Genomic DNA, 23,448 nt, shown 5'->3' on the forward strand with positions numbered 1-23,448 from the left:
TTGTTTTCAAGACAATGTATGATAAAGGTTTTTTTGCATGAAGTTTAGAAGAAATTGTTTCAAGTACAGAAGCACACAAAGATTAGAAGAAAATTACACCATATTCTATTCTACAGATTTTATTGCCCTGCTCAGTATTATTTAGAGTAACAATTTTAAAAACTCTTTTCTCACTAAACACACAGGAATTCTTTTTAGCTTCATGTCTGATTTTTTTTTCAGTTGGCACCCTTTTCTTGTATCTAAAACAATCTTCCTTAAAAATCCTTTCTAAAAGAAAGGAAATCCTAAACCACAAAACCTCTATATATTTATTTCACAAACCAATTTTTAAAATAGTTTTTAAGTCCAATAATTTGCCTCAATGATAGCTGATATTACACACATATACACACTCGACACACAAGCAGAATGCACTGATCTACATCATTCCTTTTAATGTACAACTGAAGTCTCAATTGTTTCCATTTCTGCTGTAACTTTCTGGTTTTGGTTAGTAATTATCTTTTGATTATTTTGTCCTATTCCCAATCTTTTCAGTTCCCACATTAGATGCATGCTGCGGCAGCAGTACAATGTTTTATGTTGTGCACTGCACTGAATGTCATCATAGCCAATGCACTAAACAGTGATATAATTATTTCTGCAACAACAATAAAGTTGTTCAGCATAAAAGAAAAAAATTCCTTCTCCTCACAATTCAATCCAGTAATCACCTTACCTGAGTCTAAAGAAGAATAGACAAATGTTTCATTTCAAAGTGTTTTCTACTGGATGCTGGAATTAAGATGTCTTGCAGATTCAGACATTTAACAGCAACAACGCAAGAGGGCTTTCCAAGTTGTACAACATCATAAGCAAGAAAGAGAACATGTAAACAGCATCCAAGAACTTCCCTCTATGGCCTGCTTCTGATTGGCAGCTTCATCGTGCTCTGTCTCAGAACTGGAATGCTGTCATTCAGGAAGTGAATGTTATTCCTTTTCCCCTTTCATTCTGTATTTAAACAGGAAATGGTTTAGAAGGACTTGCACAATTTTCCTGCTTAAAATAGGGATGGGGAATAGAGCCTAACACAAAGCAATGTCAAAACAAGATTTTTGGAAAAGAATTACCCTGCAGACAGAACATCTGGCTAACTTCAACATATTGACTGAGGATATACAAATTTTACTTTATCCAAGACAGTTGGTTTCCTTTATAAAGGATTCTCTTATTTGCATTCCCAGTTAACAGACAGGAAAATAATTATGTGAAAATGTTGGAGTTACAGCTGTACTCTCTCACAACTTGCTTTGAATATATAAAAGGAGGACTAAAGTCTCAAGCTCATAAAATATGAAGCTGACATGTAGGAATCTTAAATATTTTCCAGCTCTGGAAAACAAATAACTTTCTTCAATAAGGAAAGCACGGCAATGGCCAACATTTCTTCTAAATGTGTCATCAGGAAAATCATGAAATAGTGGCACTGTACTTATACTGTAATACATACAGAGCAATTCCTCCTACCAGTCTCATCATAGTGGCTTCTATTAAGAAGTGAATATTACACTGAATAGCTAGGCAGAGATGTAGACCTGATGAGGCCATATTGTCCCCTAGCTAGGTAAACCTATTGAGTATTTTACAGCAAGTGCATTAATTCACAACCTATGAATATTAATATTTCTACATACTGGAGAATAAGCAAGTTTGTTTGGATGTGGAATAGTACATTGGTTGTTGTGCATCTTCAATTCATTTCTGATGTATGGCGAACCTACAATAGGGTTTTCTGGGGCTGAGTGTGTGAGACCTGTCCAGGTTCACTCAGTGAGTTTTCATGGCTGAGTAGGGATTCGACCCCTGATCTTCAAAATGGAACTCCAACATTCAAACCACTATGGCACAAAGTGAGTCATATATTATCTCAGTTCATTACATCATTGAAATGCACTGGGCTATATTTGGATAATCAAACAAAGCTCATTTTGAGACAGCATATAATGTGTTCATATGTACATACTGTATTCCTTCATTTCTAAGACATACATTTTTCCCTATATAAACATTTCTAAAAATGGAGTGCATCTTACAATTGCAAGTGTATCTATGTATTTCTGGTGATGGTGGTGCTACTGAAATTAGCGTGTCTTACAATCAATGGCATCTTATAATTGAAGAAATATGGTATATCTGAAACAGTCTGGGTCCCAATTCAGTCATATGGTATTTAGAGCAACCAATGTTAGTGAGATTTAAATTAGTCAGCTGTGAGTAGCTTTAATTCTGATGGTTTCAGCAGGTCTGTTATATGTAAAAAGAAACTCAGGTTATAAACCCAGTATTCCTATGTAGCTATATATATGTTAATGGAAATCAGGCAGAAATGTAAACAAATGTTCCTAAAAAGTAAGGTTCGTTTTTAATTTAACCAGCTTCACAACAAAAAAGGCTGTTTCAGGTAATAATATGGAACCCCCTATGGTGCAGTGGGTTAAATCCTTGTACCAGCAGGACTGCTGACTTGAGGGTTGGGTTGCTGACCTGAAGGTTTCTGGTTCGAATCCAACCCGGAAGAGTGTGGATGAGCTCCCTCTATCAGCTCCAGCTCCATGTGGGGACATGAGAGACGCCTCTCACAAGGATGGTAAAAATATCAAAACATCCAGGGTCCTCTGGGCAACGTACTTGCAGACGGCCAATTTTCTCTCACCAGAAGCGACTTGCAGTTTCTCAAGTCGCTTCTGACACAAAAAAAGGTAATAAAATCAACTGCCAAAATAGTCTATCATAAAAGGAGAATATAAGTCACAGAAGGTAAACGTTTTGCAAACTGCAACACCTCTGATAGCCTTGTATACAGCCACAAAGGAACAGTTCATAAACAGTCTGGGAGGTTCATAGAGTTCATCATCCATCAGAATGTACTTCTGGTCTGCAGTGGCAGGGGACATAGACCATTCTGAGAGTTTGTGCTCTTCAGGTATGGCTGAACTGAGAACTCACATTAGTGAAATTCTTTCTACACTTTGCCAACAGCTTCTGGTAGGCGGTTCGGTTCTATTGTTAGGGATGTATGTGTAAAATAGCATGTCAAATTTCTCAAAAAATTCAAAACGATTAAGTTATAGGGAAGAATGTACAACATCTTCTAGGATCCTACATAGGGCTTTTCCTAGTTTTAGCCACACAATTGGAATAGAACAGTGGGAGGAGATGTGGAATACTAAATAGAAATATACTTATGCATATGATATAAGAGAAAATTGGTATAAAATGATGTACCAATGGTATATCACCACAAGTAAATTAGCAAAATGTAACAAGAATATGAAAGCAAAATGTTGAAAATGTAACATGGAAATCGGTACCTTCTTTCATATGTGGTGGAGCTGCAGCAGGGCAAAAAAATATTGGACAGAGATTCATGGGAAAATTCAGAAGATCTTACAGATAAGTTTACGATTGAAACCAGAATATTTTCTTTTAGGCATCATCGATATAAAGTTCGAGAGAAATAAAGATATCTTGTTCAATTATGTGACAATTGCGGCAAGAATTGTCTATGCAAGACATTGGAGGACAAATGAAATAATTTCCACTAAGGAATCGTTGACAAAGATGATAGAAATAATGAGCATGGACAGACTGACACACGAATTAGCTATAGGCCAAAATAAACTGAAAAAGGAAACAGACTGGACTTTATTGATGAACTTTATGAAACAGGAAGAATTGAGAGGTTGTGAGGTACCTCACAACCTCTGAGGATGCCTGCCATAGATGTGGGCGAAACATCAGGAGAGAATACTTCTGGAACATGGCCATACAGCCCGGAAAACATATAACAACCCTGAACTCATGACAATCTCGAGGAATAGAAGAGGATTAGAAGCCCCATATCTTTTTTCTTTTCTTTTTCATCTTATTTTTCTTTTCTTTTCAGAAAATCTTTAATAACATTTATTTTTTTAAAATCTTTAAAAATTCTAAACAATTAACTTATAGGGAAACATGTACATCTTCTGGGATCCTACATGGGGCTTTTCCTAGTCTTAGCAGAGCATTACTAAATTCTGGCAAGAAGATTTCAAGTGCAGAGAGCCAGCCTGGTGTAGCGGTTTGAGAAATGGTCTATGGATGGTCCTGCAGAACAAGGAAACAAGGAATTCCTGCTCAGCTGATATAAACTGCCGGTGCCCCTGTTCAGAAGATTTCACCTCATTTTCTGACCCTGTAAAAATTGGATTTTGAAAAATTTGGCTTGTTATGAAAACAAGGATTGGTAAGAAAGCATCTGTGGGGACACCCATGGTAACTCTTTCAGGAGTGAATTTCCCTTCCTATGGGTAGACTCCTCTCACTTCTTCTTGTCTCAACCCCATTCTTAACTATGAGTGGTTTATAAATCAGATGTTTGTAATTCAGAGACTGCTTCTATAAGAAATTAAAAGGTGGTGCAGTTATGATGTGGGGGAACTTTTTTATCATCTCAGAAGCAAATTGAGACAAGTTGCTTCTGGTGTGAGAGAATCGGCTGTCTACAGAGATGTTGCCCAGGGGATGCCTGGATGTGTTACCATCCTGCTGGGAGGCTTCTCTCATGTCCCTGCATGGGAAGCTAGAGCTGACAGACAGGAGCTCACCCCGTCTCGCAGATTCAAACCTTCAACCTTCAGGTCAACAGTTCAGCCAGCACAAGAGGTTAATCCATGTAGCTGTATATGTGTTTAACCCAGGAAACTAATATAATAAAAGATTCTATACAACATTAAACATAGTAAACTGTATCCTAATTGTGTATATTTTGGCCTTCATGTGATTAGCAAGTAACAATATTTTATTACAGCAGCTTAATTTAAAGGGAAGGCAAACAGAAGGTTTATACACCAAGAGGCAAAGTCACACCAAAGGACTGTTCACTAGCAGGGGTTTTGCAAAATCTTAATCTGAACAGTGTAGGTAGGATTAGTTACTTGGCAACTACAGGGACAAAGCCGCCCCTGAAGAGAATTTTATAGCACATTTCCTCAATGCTTCTGATACCATGCTGTGTAAAACGACCTTTAACCACAGTTTGCCATGACAAAACCTAAGAATTGTAAATCCTACAGGGTGCAATGGCTTGACTCAGCTATCACCTGCAAACAGTTTCTTTTCAAGAATGGAATGAGAACATATCCTGCTTGCCCAAACCTGGTGGGAAACCAAACTGGGAATAAACAAAATGCCCTTGAGCATTATGAGTGCAATTCTAAACAGTACTAATTCAGTAAACTAGGCACCTCGGTTTTGAATACATCCTGACTGTCCTCTTATATGAAGATCTGCCTCTAGTAGACCTTTTGCCTTGTAATAATTTAGAGTTGCCTTTCTTTTTCTGTACAGAATATGCTGACCCACACTAATCTACAGTATTCAAGTTAAGTGTTTGCCACATATCAAGGTAATTTCTATATTTGACCTTTATTTCTATCTTGTAGCATACATGATTATTTAGAAGGTAAAAGGATTATGTTGCAGTTGCAGCAATTAGCTTTTACACTAGGAGGAATTATTATGGGCTCTTGGTATCCACTGGGGTTGGTTCCAGGACCTCCTATGGAGACCAACATTCATAGATGCTCGAGTCTCTTTTACCACACAATGGCACTGTAAAATGGGGTACCTTCTATAAAACTGGTAAATTAAAATTTAGTTTTTAGATTTAAAAAAAAATATTTTCAAGCCATATATGGTGGGTACAGAATCCAAGAATACAGAAGGCTCACTATACCAGTGTTTCTCAACCTGGGGTCCCCAGATGTTTTTGGTCTACAGCTCTCAGAAATCCCAGCCACTTTACCAGCTGTTAGGATTTCTGAGAGTTGAAGGCCAAAAACATTTGAAGATCCCAGGATGAGAACCACTGCACTATAACATTCAAGATAATCATTTGCATGGGAATCAGTTGCTATTTATCCCAGGAACACAGCTAATTCTAAACTGTGCTGCTGTTGTTGCTATTGTTGCTGTTGCTGTTGTTGCTGTTGCTATCATTCACTTATACCCCATACTTCTGATAATGGGCCTTAAGTCTGCAATTTATACACACATTTAAGACTATACAATTTAAAAAACAAAAATACAAAATCTAAATATAAGGTTTAAGAAAATAATGCATAAGTTTAATGTTCAAAATACTGAAAAATTTATAAAAGACATATACAAACCCTTAATTTTTTTTTAAAAAAACACAGCATTAAAAGCCAAACTCTAGTCAGATTGTAAAGGTCTGACAGCACAAAAAGTGTTTGACCTGCCACCAGAAGGTCTTGAGCGAGGGAGTTCCAAAGTTTGGGAGCAGCCACTGAAAAGGCCCTCTCCCTTGTTCCCACTAAATGAGACTAAGAAGGTGGCTGAACAGAGAGCAAGTCATCTCCTGATGATCTTCATGTTCTAACATACTCATACAGAGAGTCTGGGTCTTTCAAATAACCTGGACCTAAACTGTATAGGACTTTATAGGTAAAAACCAGAACTTTGACCTGTGCTCGGAAACAGATCAACACCCAATGGAGTTGTTGCAACAATGAAGTCTTTTCCCTGCAGCCAGTCCCAGTTAACAACTTGGCTGTAGCTCGTTGGACCAATTGAAGTATTTTAGCATTTTTCAAACTAAGCCCCACCTACAGAACATTATAACAATCCAAACAAGATGTAACTAAGGCGTATATATACACAAAGCTATCTATCAATAAATCCATCCACTACTCAATAAACAAACAAACAAAAGGAAAACATTCATTACCTGCAAGAGCACAGATAACAAGAGGCAACAAAGGGTAAATGAGCCATAAGCAACATGAAAAAACCTCCATGAAATATAAATGGTCACTGAGGGTGGCCCTTCTTTGGTTTCAGATACTGTTATATGATCTTGAGTTAAGCATGTCTGCTTATTCAACAAGAAATGTAATCATTTCCCTTTATACTTGCAGATGGTACCAGTGACTTGAATCTCCAACATATTACTTTATTCCTTTTTTGTCTGTGTCAGGAAATAATTTTGAACAGACTGGAGCAACAGACAGACTACAGGTGAATTATGAGGTGTTAGAAAATCTCTGTGCTTCATCAGCATACTGAGTGTTCTGAAAATGTGAGTCGGACACTCTTTATGAAGATGAGAATGTATTCAAGGATCAAATATTCCTGCTTGCCATAAGTCAGGTTTAATGTGAAGTTTCATTTACGCATTAAATTTATATACCTTTCAACTAGCAAACGTCTACAAAGAAGTTTACTACCAAAAAAACACACAATCATGGAATCCAAATAATACTTTCAAATAATTCTGAAATTTTAAATTGCCATGGTGCAATTCATTTGCTGTAATAGATTCTTTAATCCAATGAACAAGCTAAAAAGTATAGACATAGACAAAAAAATTAACATATTTTACCAAATGCTGCTCAAACAGAAACTAATAGGCACCAAACATTTCATACATTGTGAATTGAGCCCTTCAGCCTCATCCCACACACTGTTTATTAACATTTTACCAAGTAAGTCAAAAACAAAATACCATCCAATGCCGACCTTTAAAACATAGCTTATTAGTTTTTGGATTTGACCCATTAATTGAATGAATTAAGACAGTTTGCTCCAATAGATCTGACTACTGTTTCTTTCATCTACAAGAAAATGTTAGGAACCTACCCCCAACAAGAATCCAGTGAATGCCAGACAGACATTCTATTCCATAGGCCTACACCACAGAAAAACTGCGTATATGAAGTTCTCCAGTTACAAATATCTGACTTACCAACAACTCATAGTTAAGAATGGGGGTGAGACACCAGGCAGGAACTAAGAGAAATCTACCCCTAGGAGGGGAAATTCACTTATGAAAGGGTTATCATAGGGAAAAGATGTCTCAACTGAAGCTTTCTCATCAATACTTGTTTCCAAAACAAGCCAATTTTTTCAAAATCCAATTATCACAGGCACAGAAAGTGAGCTGAAATCTTCAGAACAGGAGCACAAACAACTAAACAAACACCACAGGGATGTTAATCCTTCCCTATGCTATCCAAAGCCTGGCTGGAGTTACACTTAAAAATGTACCTATTCTGATTTACAAAGAAATTCAACTTGTAAACAAACCTACAGAATCTGTCTTGTTCATAACTTTGGGACTGCCCATAGTCTGAAAACTGTTGAAGGTTTGTTCGCCAGATAGCTTTGGTGTGTGGCAAGTTATCATACAATTTTGTTATTTACATTTATTATGGTTATTTCCTATAAGTCACCAACATTGGTAAGCAAACACATTGCCAAGGTAAAGCCCATGACATTGAAGTATTACATGAATAGGCCAGGATTCTGTTGTGTTAAATTGCTCAAATAATAAAAGTTATATTAGCAGTCAGTTTCTCTGCTTTTAAAACAGGGACCTCATTACACATGCAAATTTAGGCATCCCAAACAGGGATTTCATTACTATGCTGGCAAGGCTTTTTGATATACAGTACCAGCAATGGAAGCTTGCATCAGCAATGTGTGCTAAGTGTGTGACAAAAGCTAGGAAAATCATGGGACCACTGAGCTGGGACTCCAGATGTCACCAGGTCCAATCTCCATGGGATCTGTAGGGCAACCTGAGACAACAGCTTCCCCAGCAGGTGACTTTTCAGCAATTACCACTAGGAAGTTTCTCCTCATATCTAGCCAAAACCCACCTCCCTTCAATTTCTACTCATAGTTCTAGTTCTGCATCAGTCTTGTGTGGTGGTTGAATGCTGGATTGAACTAGCAGTGTTAAAATCCGTGATCTGACTTAGAAACCATTGAGTGACCTTGGGAATGTTACATTCTGTCAGCCTTATAAGAAGGCAATAGCAAACGTCTTCATAATACATTTTGACAGAAACATCTTGTAACAGGGTTGCCTAAGTTAAAATTGATTTTAAGTCACATAAAAACAGTAAAGTTCTAGTGCCACCTTGGAGCAACTTCATGAAAGTCCTTCAGGTATTTGAATACTACTATCATTACTCTGTCTCTCTCAGAATGAAGTTCCTATGACTGTAAAGGCAACATGAAACCAATATACTGAGTAGTCAACATGACATCATGTGGAACATGCAAAAAATGTTGGGAGGGTATCTACTTTGTAAGACCCATACTTGATTCTCTCAAACTTGCTAGACAAGAGCCTGTGAAAAGTAGAAAGCAGGTCAGTAATAAATAATAATACTTTATTTTTCTATCCCGCCACCATCTCCCCAGAGGGACTCGGGGCGCCTAACATGGGGCTGAGCCCAACACAGAAACAGAATATAACCATTTAAAACACCTATCAATGACTAAAAACAATAGTACAACAATCAAGTAAAATAATCAGTTAAAACAGCATACAATAAAACATAGAGTGACCAAGCAAGTTGAGGCAATAATATAAACATCACCACTATGGATAAAAAGGGTCCAGCATAAAAAAAATACACAATTTCAAGGGCTTTTGATAAAGTGCATAGACAAGTGTCAGAGAGACGGCTGGGATAATGCAGGGTAGTATAATAGGAAGGAAATAAAATGCTGGAAAGTATACATCAGTGATAGGGTTCTATCAGATTGGTGGTTATTCAAACACACATTGGCAGAGCCATGTCTTCAGCTGTTTGATAAAGGCAGACAGGGTTGGGGCCAGTCTAATTTCCCTAGGGAGGGAGTTCCAGAGCCGAGGGGCCACTCCAGAGAAGGCCCTCTTCCTCGTTCCAGCAAGCCGAGCCTGCGATAGTGATGGGAATGAGAGAAGGGCCTCCACTGAAGATCTAAGAGATGATACAGGCTCATATGGGGAAAGGCAGTCGCGAAGGTAGACGGGTCCCGAACCGTGCAGTGCTTTGTAGGTTATTACCTGCACCTTGAATTGGGACCGGAAAGTGACCAGCTCCTTAAACAGGAGAGTTGATTGCTCCCTGTAAGTTGCTCTGGTTAGCAGTCTGGCTGCCGATAGTTGGACTAGTTGTAGTTTCCGGGCCGTCTTCAAGGGCAGCCCCAAGTAGAGTGCATTGCAATAATCCATTCTGGAGGTAACTAAGGCATGGACCACCATGGCCAAGTCAGACTTAAAGTCAGTATTAAAAGGAAATACTGAGTTACTAGAACACTTATTAGCCACATTTTACTGTTAACCAGGGTTTGATGTTAAACAGGTTCTCCATTAATATTAGTACCTAGTATTGGAATATGATCAATACTTGGATAGAAGATTGCGAACGAATGAAAGGTGCTGTAGGCTACATTTCAGAGGAAGGAACTGGCAAAACCACTTCTGATCACTCCTTACCTAAGAAAACCCTGTGAAATTTATGGGATCACCCCAAGTTGACAGGTGACTTGACAGCACATACACACAAATACTATATATCACATGCACCAGCTACTAATGGCTTACATTCTTTTTTTACTTAATAGCTTCTATGAATATAAAAACTACAGATTGATATTCCTAACACTTTCAGGATTGAATAACTTCTCATTGGGTGGAATGGCTTTCTGCCAATATATACTTTGAATGAGCAAATGGATGTGATCAAGATGACCATTTCATAATAAAACAGCATCACCGTTTTCATATTTCAATACTCTGGAAAGAGATAACATTTAAACATGTCTTTTCCAGTTGAACTCATTTGACTCTTCCAAGATAAATAATGAGCTTTTCATAATAAATAAGAGTGGTGATCTTATATTTTATTGTTGTTGTTGTTGTTATTAAAGACAGTTCTATCTATGTTTATAACAATTAAATACATTTTCTTAACATTATCCCTCATTTTTATGTTTTACAGTTATTCCAAAAATGCAACTTTTTAATGGTTCCAATTGTTGCCTGGTACAAATGTCAGAAGACAAGTACTTTTCTGTAAAATAAAAACAGACTTTATACTTTGTGGTGGCTGGTTCATTTCCAAGGACAAGCTGCAATAGATAACAGCAAAAGAGCCTCTGTTACCATCTCTAATTTATTCTAGCAGTACTTGATCCAGTGCCAGATGACTTCAATGAATTCTTCCTACAGACTTCCTTGGACTTTAGACTAATCTCATAAGTGACAACCTTTCAGTTTAGAGGCAATCAAGTATTCGCTGTATGCATAATTACTGGTTGCAAAGAGAGTTGTGAATCATAAAATCAAAGAACTGCGAGTAATCAAAGGCACAATTAATCTAACTCAAGTTCTAAAAGGTGCAAGTATAAAGTAGTTTCTCACAAAGCAGAATCTGATCACAGCTTGTCATGGGACACAAACACATGAATTGTAGGAAGGCTAGAAGTAGGGATCTATGAAGACAGTTTTATGTTTTGCCAAGTTCATATAATAATTAGCATGTATTTTACAACTGTTTCAGCCTATTCATTTTTACTCCTGCTACAAAATTAGTACAGATGAATCAGTCTAGACAGTTAATCCACATGATCTTACTGAAGCCCTAATAATAACAGCAGCAGCAGCAACAAGCATCAAATCCAGCTGAGACTCTAGCTAATGTCATGGTCTCCCCTAGTTGGGACTAATAGACCAGTGACTTAAAAAGTCAGCTAGATCACAATTGCAGGTAAAATTTACCACAAAACAATTATTGTGAACAACCTCAGGGAAACTAGTTACCATTAGAAAAACACACCCTATCCAAAGGGTGAAAGTTATGTTGATATCTGAATGTTGTTAGACTGCAACTTTCAGAATTCCTCACCATGGATAGTGCTTGCTAGGGCTTATGGGAGTGTCAATTCAACATCTGGAGTGCTTCACCATTCCCATCCTGTTTCTGTGCTATACTTATAGATTACCTATGCCCATTCTACTGAATATTTTATTATAGATCTATTCCACAATTACTGTCATTACTAAATAAGCCTGGGATGAGAATTCAACGTCAATCATTTGGTCATCTGGATAAGCTCTCACTTTTGAAGTTCAGCACATTCCCAAATGTTTCCAAGAGATATAAACTAACAAGGCTTTTGTTCTTTGTAAACATGCTTGAGGTATAACAGAGCAGTTTGAAGCTCAAAGTAAGAGAGTTAGAAGCCCCACTACACAGGTTCAACCCCTCCCTGACTTTTTTTTTATTTTGTCCATTTCTAAACAAGTGTGTGCTTTTTTTTTTTGCACTACTACTGTCCTCACTACATTAGACTTAAAAATCTGTGTAATAATATTTTGCTTTTCGTCTTTTCTTGTGCTTAGGGAGGAATGAGTACTCCTCAGAATAAAAATATGTCAAATAAACAAGTTCTTCATACATGTTACCAAACTAACTCTCCCAAAGTGTTGCAATCCTCTCATAGAATTTTCTTGGAAAAATTAATTGTGAGAAGACATGTTATTGACTTCTAATGCTGAGGGAGTGGGATTTGCCCAAGGTCACCCAATCAGCAAGAATTTTAAACCTTGTCTCCCAGAGTTCTAGTCAAACATGCCAATCACTTATATCATGCTGGCTTTCAAAAGACTAAATCAGACATGCAAAAAGTTGTGTATCAATGAGGCCCTAAATATAAGAATAATCAAAATGCTAAAGAATTTTCCCCTTTCCTTATTGAATATCAGTTGGGCACTAATGCTGCAGTTCAAAATACAACTATTAATACTTAAATCCCACTGAGTATTATTAAATTTGTGCTTACTTCTGAGCACACATGCATACAGATGCACTGTCCAATATTCAGTGGCCAGACAATACTTTACACACACACTTTCTACCTGACCTTTTTGCCTGTAGTCCCTGAGGAAGTTTACATTCCTGATAAAATATAGTTGACATAGTAGTATGAAAAAGTAGAAAAGTACAACTGCTAAACAGCACTGCAAAGGTAAAAAGAAGCACTAACAATATCAACCTTGGTTTTCTGGTTAGCTGCTGTCAAGTCAACTTCTATTTATGATGACCTGATGTATGAGAGGCCTACAAGTGTCACAGCATTGCTTGGCTCTTGTATATGCAAGACTTGATCATGCCTGTGTCTTCTTTAAATCCAACTCTTTTTATACTGCCTTCTAGATTACCAAGCACTGTTGTCTTCTTTTAAAAGGTCATGTGTTTTCATGCTGTGTCCAAAGTATGATAGCCTCTGTTTAGCCATCCTAGCTTCTATGCAAGAAAACAAAGGGCTTTATTTGCTCTAAGGCCTCTTTCACATAGCCATATAATGCAGAATATCAAGGCAGAAAATCCCACAATATCTGCTCAGGGGTATCTGAGTCCACATTGCCATATATTCCAGTTCAAAGAAAAAATGTGGGATTTTATTAAGCTGTTTGGAAGAGCCCTAATGCATTTGTTCATTTATCTTTCAGTAGTTGTATCAGCAGAATCTTCAAACACTATAATTCAAATGAGTTTTCTTCCTGGCTGTTTTCTTTAGTGTCTAGCCTTCATAGCCATACATAGAAACTGGAAATATGTCATGGATAATTCTGACTTTGGTATTCAATTATTTATTTTGACATGTGATCTAGTCTATTTCTTCATATCTACCTTTCCAAGTCCTAGTCTTCTTCTTCTGATTTCTTGACTATAGTCTCCATTTTGATTTATGACAGACGCAAAATACAGATAATCTTCAATGTCTTCATTGTCTACTTTGAAGTTATGTAAGTTATTTGTGGTTTTTTTTGTTTTCTTTATGTTTAAGTGTAAGACTGTGCTGTGCTTCCTTAACTTTCCTCAATATGTCTTCCAAGTCTTTATTATTTGCTGCTAATACTATACTGTAGTTCAGTGGTTCTCAACCTGTGGGTCCCCAGATGTTTTGGCCTTCAACTTCCAGAAATCCTAACAGCTGGTAAACTGGCTGGGATTTCTGGGAGTTGTAGGCCAAAACACGTGGGGACACACAGGTTGAGAACCACTGCTGTAGTGTCATCTGCATACCTTACATTGTTGATGTTCCCGCCACAAATGTTCATATCTTCTTCCTCTTGAGTCTAAAACAGCTTTTCATATGATACGTACAGAACTATCAACTGGGGCCCATAAGATGGACTATAGTATTACAAAAAAGACAAGTTATGACCAGTATATAATGTCTACTGTAAAATATATCCAAATAATTTCTATGGAGCTTGACCTCAAAAGTGTGAGTACAGTATCGCAAGGAATCACATAAAATGGAACCTTGAATACATTTCAGTATATGCAATAAACTCTGGGTATATTATTATTGAACCAAAAACAAGTATTAACAGACTGTAGTTCTAAACACTTTGCTAAAAGTTGCTTTGAGTTCAGTAAATCTGCATGCACACCTTCAGTGTACATTAAAGAAACAGAATAATATCTGAACAAGCATTTATCCAGAAGATGTGATGTCTCAAATGTTCCCAGGTTATATCAAGAAACAGCTTAGAAGAATGAAATTTGGCATAAGAAAAAATAAAAAAGTTGAACCAGAATTAATTTCAGCTAGTCCATTTCTATTTCTGCAACTTATCCTGACAATATTTTGTTTGGTGAGTTAATACTTCTGGTACGTCTGTTGTTATAAACACTACTAGCAATTTAAATATGAAGAACAAGTCAGCACAAGTTCAGTGTGGGAGGACAGAAGGAATAAAGTTGCTGTGAACTAGATGTTGCTTTAAAGGAACATTATACTCAATGTGGGAAGCACACACAGTTTGCCAGTTCTCTAACTTTTGCAAAACTTAAATACAGCAGGGTGACTGATACATCTGAAAAACAAGCAATGTGACAAAAACAGCATCAGAATAACAATATATCAGAGAAGACATCAATTCAGCATGTAACAGATTTGCAACATTCATGGTCACAATGTTAGAACAACATCTTGTATTTTAAACAAACAGATACAACCACTTATTCACAGTACAAGCCCAAGAGTCATTACTCAGAAGTAAATCTCCCTAAGTTCAATGGGGAACAATCCTTACTATCATAAGTATAATTAAGACTTCAGCTTTTTAGAACACAATTAATGAGACAACTAGGTAGTATATAGGTGAAAAATAATTCTATGGCAATGGAGTCTGGAGGAAAGCCCTTCTGATACATCTGCACAACACAATGAATAGTGCCTCAGGGTATACTCCAGAGCCACAACAATTGATCTCAGGATCTCCAAAGGGATGTAGCAGGTATACTGGGCAACCAGAAGTGATATTGCATCACTCACTGTTACCTTTGAGGTTGTTTGTGAGGAGGCTCTTGCTCGATTGTGATAGGGGATCCCCTGAAAAGTATGCGAAAGTATTTTAAAATTGTTATTAATGGATTTGGGGCTGAAAAATTGGAGGTTTCAAATGAAAATAGTTGCAGGGACGAGAAATCCATGGGGCTCTCAAACTTCACATGCAGTCTGTTGACCATAAAATGTCTACCCTGGCTTTAAATGTTGACCCTTTATTTACTACTAGCAGTAGCCTGTTGCTAACCCTCTGGTATATATTACAGTGGATGCAATAATGCTCCACAGCAAACCAGGTCTCTGTGGAAACCCTACCAAGCTTTCAGACCTGCAGGAGTATATGATTTGTCTGATATTTAGTGAGGATGCAAGAGGAGCTCGGTGGCTGCTCCTAAACTGTGGAACTCCCTTCCAAGGGAGATTTGGCTGGCTCTTTACCTAGTACACTTACGGCAGCAGGCAAAGACGTTTCTGTTCAGGAATGTCTTTGACAACTGACTGCTTATAAAGAAGATGATTTTTTCACTAGAAAATGCAAATGTATATGTGTAATTAAGCAACAATAAGCAATTCAACTGTATTTTAGTCTGATTGAGCTGGCATGGGAAATATCATTGTAAGTGCTAGATCCCTCAAATGATCATGCTGCCCCATCATTAATATTGAAATTTGTCTATTTAATTGCCAGTCAAATCAGTCCTATAAGCTGAATGGAAAGAGAATATTCTTGCACTTTGCCTCAATACAAGCTGGAGCCATGTTGGTGTGCTACACAAATACTTCCACTTTTTCTAAGGGTGGCAATACTGGAGGATGAAGGCAGATAAAATCTGCTACCTCCTCTAGCCTGTTTCTGCAAAGCCTGATTTTCTTCCCAGCTGCTGCACTAGACTTGGGGGGGGGGGAGGGAAACATAAGGGAAATTCTGTCTATATTCCTCCTAACATGCCAAATAGTTTTTGCCAAACATCCAGTTGGGAGAATTCATATCATTGTCAGTCCCTGGGAAATCTGCCTGCCACAATTCTGCAAATCAGGAGGGGGAGTGTGTACAATTACTTTGCTTTAGAATGATGGGAATGCTGAACTGTGTATCTTTTAGTCAGATTTTTAAGAAGCAACATCCCAGCCAAAGGGATAAGGAATGAAAACAACACTTGGAGGGCACTAGATAGCTTCCTGTTGTGTAAACACAGAAACTATTGACAATTCACGATAGTTTGCAAAGTTGGCAGTCCAAAGTCAACACTGCACAAAGCCTGAAATACTGCTAGCTGCAAACTAGATGGACACCCAATGTTCTCTCTTATTAAAAAACTAATGTCTTGATAAGACTAATTCCCTTTACTAAGAAAACGATCTTCACAAAGTTTAGTACTATTTTAACTGACTGCCAACATTTGTTCAGGTTTTCAGAGAAGCCAGTTTCAGCCCAACCAAGAGAGGTCAGGGACTGAAACTAGTAGCTTTTACATTACAAACCATGAGCTCTGCTGATTTTAATTCAAAGAGCACATTATGGTAATACCTACTCATCATGCTAGCTCAGGAAGAGTCCTCAGGAAGCTTCAAAAGTGAACTTGAAGAATTTTGCAGTTTGTGTTTATCTTAATAAATGTAGTATGTACTTTGGAGTTTGACTAATGGTCAACATAACTGTCCTTGCATTGAAATCAAATTCACAGAACAGCGTGCTGCAGATCTGAATTGCACAAATAAGAAAAATAAATATTTTATGCATTAAATAATTTTAATAACAAAATATGTTTGCATGATGCTTGATAAAACTTATGTTCAAGTGAAACATTAATCTCAAATAGGGAAACAAAGTGTGTTGGAATTTGATCTTTGCACCGTTTCACTGAAAGGTGCGAGATGACTAAATATTCTGACTCACCATGAAACAATGCAAAGTGTAGTTCCTGATCATTCTACCTCAGAAATCTAGGAAGGCATTTTTCATTTCCTTGGTGGCCAGCAAGACAGAATGCTCCCTGATTCACAGGGATAACCTCACCAAAAAAATGTGATCCCATTCCCAAATTCTCTTAACCGTACAAGTTTAGATAGTACTAAACATGATGGTTTAACTTTTGTAAGGTAGCTATCTTAGTAAACTCTTTTGCCCCAAAGCAGTGCAGTTGTGAAATTCACTTCCTAAAGTGGTTAAACTGAGTTCACATTACTGGCCTTGAGACACCTGGTAAAATCAATACCAAGTGTCTTCAAAGTCATTGCTGATTTATGGTTACCCAAAGGCAAACCTGTCACAGGGTTATCTTGGCCCATTTGTTCAGATGATTAAGTTTGCCTTCCTCTGAGGCTGAGTTAATGGGACTTGCCCAAAGTCACCCACTGGATTTCCATGGCAGAGCGGGCATTCAAACCTTGGCCTCCAGAGTCTTAGTCCAACATCTAAACTATTTTGCCTCTTGCGTTTTAAAATGAAACCATTGCAACACACACACAATCAGATTTCTTCAGATTTTAATTTTTTTAATTGTTCTGTATTTTTATGGGTGTGGAATAAATAAATGGATAGGTAAGAAAGCAGTCTATAAAGTAACGTAATAAAGCATGCCTGTTTGACTGCTATCAGACACTGGGATGCTATCTTTAAGGGAAAAATGTTGCATATGTGACACATCACTTATGTGATGTGTCTGATCACCAGAAAGGGCTGCCATTGATCATATCTTGTCCTATGCCCATATGCCCCAAAAAACATCTGTCCCCAAAGAAATAACACAATTTTCTCAATTTTCAAATTGATTTAACCCAAAGAAACTAATTTCTGGAAAGAAAAGACATTTGGAGTCCACCTACACCAGTAGTTCTCACCCTGTGGATCCCCAGATGTTTGGGCCTTCAACTCTCAGAAATCCTAACAGATGGTAAACTGGCTGGTATTTCTGGGACTTGTAGGCCAAAACAACTGGGGACCCAAAGGTCCCCACTGACCTACACTATAGAATGAATACAGTCTGGCACCACCTGAACTGGCATGGCCATATACTATGGAATCATGAGAGTTGTAGGTTGGTGAGGTGCTAGTACTCTTGGGCAAAGATGGCTAAAGACCTTGTGACTTTATAGCTCACAGGATCCCATAGCAATGAGCTATAGCAGACAAACTGCATTGATTCGACAGCGAAAATGCACCCACAGAGAGACAAATCAAAAGACTTGTGCAGCATAGGGTACACTGTAGAATGAATTCAATTTTACAGCACTTGAATCACCATGACTCAAAGTTAAGGAATTGTATGATTTATAGTTTACTGAGGCAGAAGCACTCTCTGGCAGGGTAAAGAGAGAAATGTCTAAACACCTCAGGAAGGTATTTATCAGAACTAGATTTGAACAGTTTACAAACATGGAAAGTTTAACCAAGTTCCATATAATGAATGATTTTGTATCTGTGGAACGTCAGAAATAGAAGATATCACACATGTACTGTTTAGTTGTAACTTGTATAAGAAAGAGAGAAACCAGTACCTTGGACCATACATTACACAAAAGACACCCTGGGGTCCTTATGTTAAAACTGCATTTTTACTGGGTGGCCAGAAGGCAAAAGTAACATACAAAACGGCCCTTTTTCTATATAAAGCACCTCAGTTGAGAAGTGCATATTTGGAGTCAATTGGGGTAACCTGTAGGGGTGATGCAGATATTTGATCGGGATCTTGATCCCTTGTTAACAGCTCATTTATTTTAACTTTTGTTGTACTGTGGGTTGTATGCTGTATGTGTATATGTTAAATGTGTTTGTCAAGTGTTTTGATATGGCCAATGGGCTAATCAATAAAACGTATTACATTCTTTGGCAGGGAAGGTGAAAGGCATTGTGAAATGCCAACTCCTATTGGGTTGTGGCAGTTCAAGTGGTATTGAAGTGAATTATTTTTACAATGTAGATCAGGCATGGGCAAACTTGAGCCCTCCAGGTTTTTTGGACTTCAATTCCTAACAGCCGAAATGGTGGGAGTTGAAGTCCAAACACCTGGAGGGCTCAAGTTTGCCCATGCCTGCTGTCGATGGACTCTGATACAGAACTCTCCCCCTATCACAGTTCTCAGGATGGCATCCTCAATGTAGAATATGCCTTCAGAGGTGGCTAATATTGAAAACACACACATATATATATTGGGCACTGAAAAACACTTCTAAAGCTCTGCTGTTTTACGCACTGGCAAATCTCTGTTTTCATAGAATTGGAATAGACCTTGTGGCCATCCAGTCCAACCCCCTGCCATGAAACAGGAAAATTGCATTCAAAGCACCCCTGACAGATGGCCATCCAGCTTCTGTTTAAAAGCCTCCAAAGAAGGATCCTCCAACACATTCCAGGGCAGAGAGTTCCACCGCTGAACAACTCACCCAATTAGGAAGACTTCCCCTCATATCTTTATACGTGACCCTCATCATGTCTCCTCTCAGCCTTCTCTTCTGCAGGCTAAACATGTCCAACTCAAGCTGCTTCTCATAGGGCTTGTTCTCCAGACCCTTTATCATTTTAGTCGTCCTCCTCAGGACACAGTCCAGCTTGTCAACATCTCCCTAAAATTGTAGTGCCCAGAATTGGACACAGTATTCCAGGTGTGGTCTGACCAAGGCAGAATGGAGGGATAGCATGACTTTCCTGGATCTGGACACTAAACTCCTATTTATGCAGGTCAAAATCTCATTGGCTTTTTAAGCTGCCGCATCACATTATTGCTTCATGTTCAACTTGTTGTACAAGAGGAATCCAAGATTTTTTCCTAACAGATCAGAAATAACAGGTTATTCCGTCTAACAACTGAAACCATTGCCTTGAATAATTATATCTGGTTGTATACCACAAGAGAACATTCTACAATGAAGGGTTTTTGGTTTTTCTCTGAAAGGTCATGTTTTTCTAAAAAAGTTATGACCTCCAAATTGTGTTTTTCCAAAATGTTATGAATGTCTTATCAAAGGCTTTCATGGCCGGAATCATTGGATTTCTGTATGGCCATGTTCCAGAAGCATTCTCTCCTGACAGGCATCCTCAGAGGTTGTGTTGGAAACTAGGCAAGTGGGGTTTATATTTCTGTGGAAAGTCCAGGGTGGGGAAAAAGAACTCTTGTCTGTTTGAGACAGGTGTGAATGTTTCAATTGGCCACCTTGATTAGCACTGAATAGCCTGGCAGCTTCAAAGCCTTGCTGTTTCCTGCCTGGGGGAATCCTTTGTTTGGAGGCATTAACTGGCCCTGATTGTTTCTTGTCTGGAATTATGTACTGTCCTCATTTTAGGGTTTACTGGTAGCCAGATATTGTTCATTTTCATGGTTTCCTCCTTTCTGTTGAAATTGTCCATGTGCTTGTGGATTTCAATGGCTTCCCTGTGTAGTCTGGCATGGTAGTTGTTAGAGTGGTCGAGCATTCCTATGTTCTCAAATAATATGCTGTGCCCAGAATTTCAACAGAGAAGAGAGAAAACCATGAAAATGAACAAAATATGGCTACCAGTACTAAAAAAATTAAAATCAGGACAGTAAATAAAGAACAGCATTCAGAAGACAGGGAAATTCCAGACAAGAAACAATCAGAGCCTGTTAACACCTTTCAACAAAGGATTCCCCTAGCCCAGGAAGGAAACAGCCAGGCTTTGAAGCTGCCTGGTCACTTATTCAATGCTAATCAAGCTGGCCAACTGAAATGGTCACACTTGCCTTAGACAGACAAGAGTTCTTTCTCCTACCCTGAACATTATATACAGTTGTCTGGTTTCCAACACCTCGCAATTTCTGAGGGTGCCTGTCATAGATGTGGGCGAAACGTCAGGCGAGAATGCTTCTGGAATATGGCCATGCAGCCTGGAAAACTCCCAGCAACCCAGTTTTTTTTTTCGTGTCAGGAGCAATTGGAGTTGCTTCTGGAGTGAGAGAATTGGCCGTCTGCAAGGACGTTGCCCAGGGGACGCCTGGATGTTTTGATGTTTTACCATCCTTGTGGGAGGCTTCTCTCATGTCCCCGCATGGAGCTGGAGCTGATAGAGGGAGCTCATCTGCGCTCTCCCCGGGTGGGATTCGAACCTGGCAGCCTTCAGGTCAGCAACCCAACCTTCAAGTCACAAGGCTTTTATCCCCTAGGCCAGGGGTCCCCAAACTTTTAAAACAGGGGGACAGTTCACGATCCTTCAGACTGTTGGAGGGCCGGACTATAGTTGTTCACCAAGCAATAATAATTAATAATAATTAATAATTAATAATAATAATAACAACAACAACAATAATAACAAAGAGGGTTGGAAGAGACCCTTTGGGCCATCGAGTCCAACCCCCTTCTGCCTTTGTGCACCAAAAGCACAAGCAAAGCATCCCTGACAGATGGACACCCAGCCTCAATGTTAATAATAATAATAATAATAATAATAATAATAATAATAATAATAATAATAATAATAATGAGGGTTGGAAGAGAAGAAGAGACCCCTTGGGTCATTTAGCCCACCGCGCTTCTGACCTTGTGCCACGGGGGCCGGATAAATAGCTTCGATGGGCCGCATCCGGCCCCCGGCCTTAGTTTGGGGACCCCTGCCCTAGGCCATCGGAGGCTCCTTAACAACCCAGTTATGAATGCCATTTTCCAAAAGGAAGCGACCCCCAAGGGCGATGCAGTCCAAAACCCATTCTGCCAGGCAGGAAAATACCAAACACAATGCCCATCCAAGCTCTGTTTAAAAACCTCCAGAGAAAGAGACCTCCCAGGCAGCAGCATATTCCACTGTCAACCAGAGCTCTTGCCAAGAGGAAGTTCTTCCTAGTGTTGAAGTGGAATCTCTTTCCCTAGGAGTTGGATCCATTGCTCAATACCTGAGTCCCTAAGGCAGCAGGAAACAGGCTCCTCACTTCATGTGGCATCCTTTCAAACATGGAAACCCTCTCGCCGCTCTTGGGCCGGGTGCCCTTCCCCGTGGCCTTTGGGGCTCACCTGCGGCGGGGTTGAGGTTGCCTCTCCTGTGGTGCCTCCTGCCCAGCTCCTTCAGCTCCTCCTCGTCTTCCTCGAGCCTCCGGGCTTCAGCCATGGGCCACCGGGGGACAAAGGCGGCTCCTCACACCCCCTCCATGCGCCCGCCTGCCCGCCTCTCCCTTCTCCTCCTGCCGCACCTGCGCCGCCCTCGACTTGGACTGACTGAGGAGGAGGCTTCCCTTCAGCCTTGCCTTGCCTTCCCTCTCGCTCTGGCCGAAAGTTTTCAAGGTTCTGCTGCTGCTCCTGCTGAAGAGAAGAAGGAGGAGGAGGAGGAGGAGGAGGGAGAAAACAAAGGCCTTTCTGGCTCCTTCCTCCTCCTCCCGCCCGCCCGCCCTCCCTCCCTCCTGGCAGCTGCAGGAGAAGAAAGGAACGAGAGGGAAAGAGAGCCGGAGGGAAGGGAGAAGGCAAAGAAGGAGCAAGTCGGCCAAGGTGGCGCTTCCCTGCCCATTCACCGGATTCTGGCCTCCGCAGGAAGCGGGGCTTTCAAACAAAAGGAGGAAAGGGGGAGGTACCTGGAGCCGCAGGAAACGAGGGAAGGGACTCCCGCCCACCTCCTTGACTTGGGGAAGCGGGAAGAGAAGAGCCACGCGCCCTGCTGCCCCACAATCCAAACCTCTTTCAAACCCTATCTTCATAATGTCAACCCTTTTCAAAGGAAGACCCCCCCCCCCAATAATATTAACCCCACTCAAAAGAACTTGCCATCCACAAAATTAATGAAGAATCCCTTTCTTCACGGTAATAATAACCCCTTTCAGAAGAAGGACCCCCTTTTCCACAATGATGGCCCCTTCTAGAAGACGAACCCCCTCTCCATCACAATGTTCCCCTCAAGAATCTCCACAATATATATTAACCCCTTTCAGGAGAACTCTCTCTCCATAATAATCCCCCTTCCAGAAAAAAGACCCCTTCTCCACATGAATAACCCCTTTCAGAAGAACCTCCTCTCCACAAATTAATCCCTTTCAGAAGAATAAGGTAAAGGTAAAGGCTTTCCCCTGACAATAAGTCCATCCTGACCGACTCTGGGAGTTGGTGCTCATCTCGCATGGAGCTGGAGCTTATAGACGGAGCTCATCCGCGCTCTCCCCGGGTGGGATTTGAACCTGGCAGCTTGCAGATCAGCAGCCCAACCTTCAAGTCACAAGGCTTTAACCCACTACTCCACCGGGGGCTCTGGTGATATTATCTGGTATGAGTATTATATTGTATAACATTATAATATTATTATCAATATTATATGTAAATACAATATAT

The 23,448-nt window shown here is 39.5% G+C and overlaps 1 protein-coding gene across 6 annotated transcripts in view; it reads right to left on the bottom strand.

The window, feature by feature from the left end:
* sh3d19 (SH3 domain containing 19) overlaps positions 1–22,664 on the bottom strand; it is an 86,091-nt gene extending 63,427 nt beyond the window's left edge. For 2 of the 6 annotated variants that reach the window (XM_062981072.1, XM_062981071.1), the window contains exon 1: positions 22,150–22,659. In XM_062981072.1, coding sequence (XP_062837142.1) covers positions 22,150–22,243 — 94 coding nt within the window. In that variant the 5' untranslated portion in view covers positions 22,244–22,659. Of the gene's footprint in view, positions 1–721; positions 919–22,031; positions 22,055–22,149 lie in introns of those variants that run through there. The other 4 variants (XM_062981074.1, XM_062981073.1, XM_008111979.3 and 1 more) reach the window with 4 other exon arrangements.
* Between the last annotated feature and the right edge of the window lie 784 nt (positions 22,665–23,448).

Source organism: Anolis carolinensis, chromosome 5 (genome assembly GCF_035594765.1).
Source record: "Anolis carolinensis isolate JA03-04 chromosome 5, rAnoCar3.1.pri, whole genome shotgun sequence".
NCBI classification, from domain to species: Eukaryota; Metazoa; Chordata; class Lepidosauria; order Squamata; family Dactyloidae; genus Anolis; species Anolis carolinensis.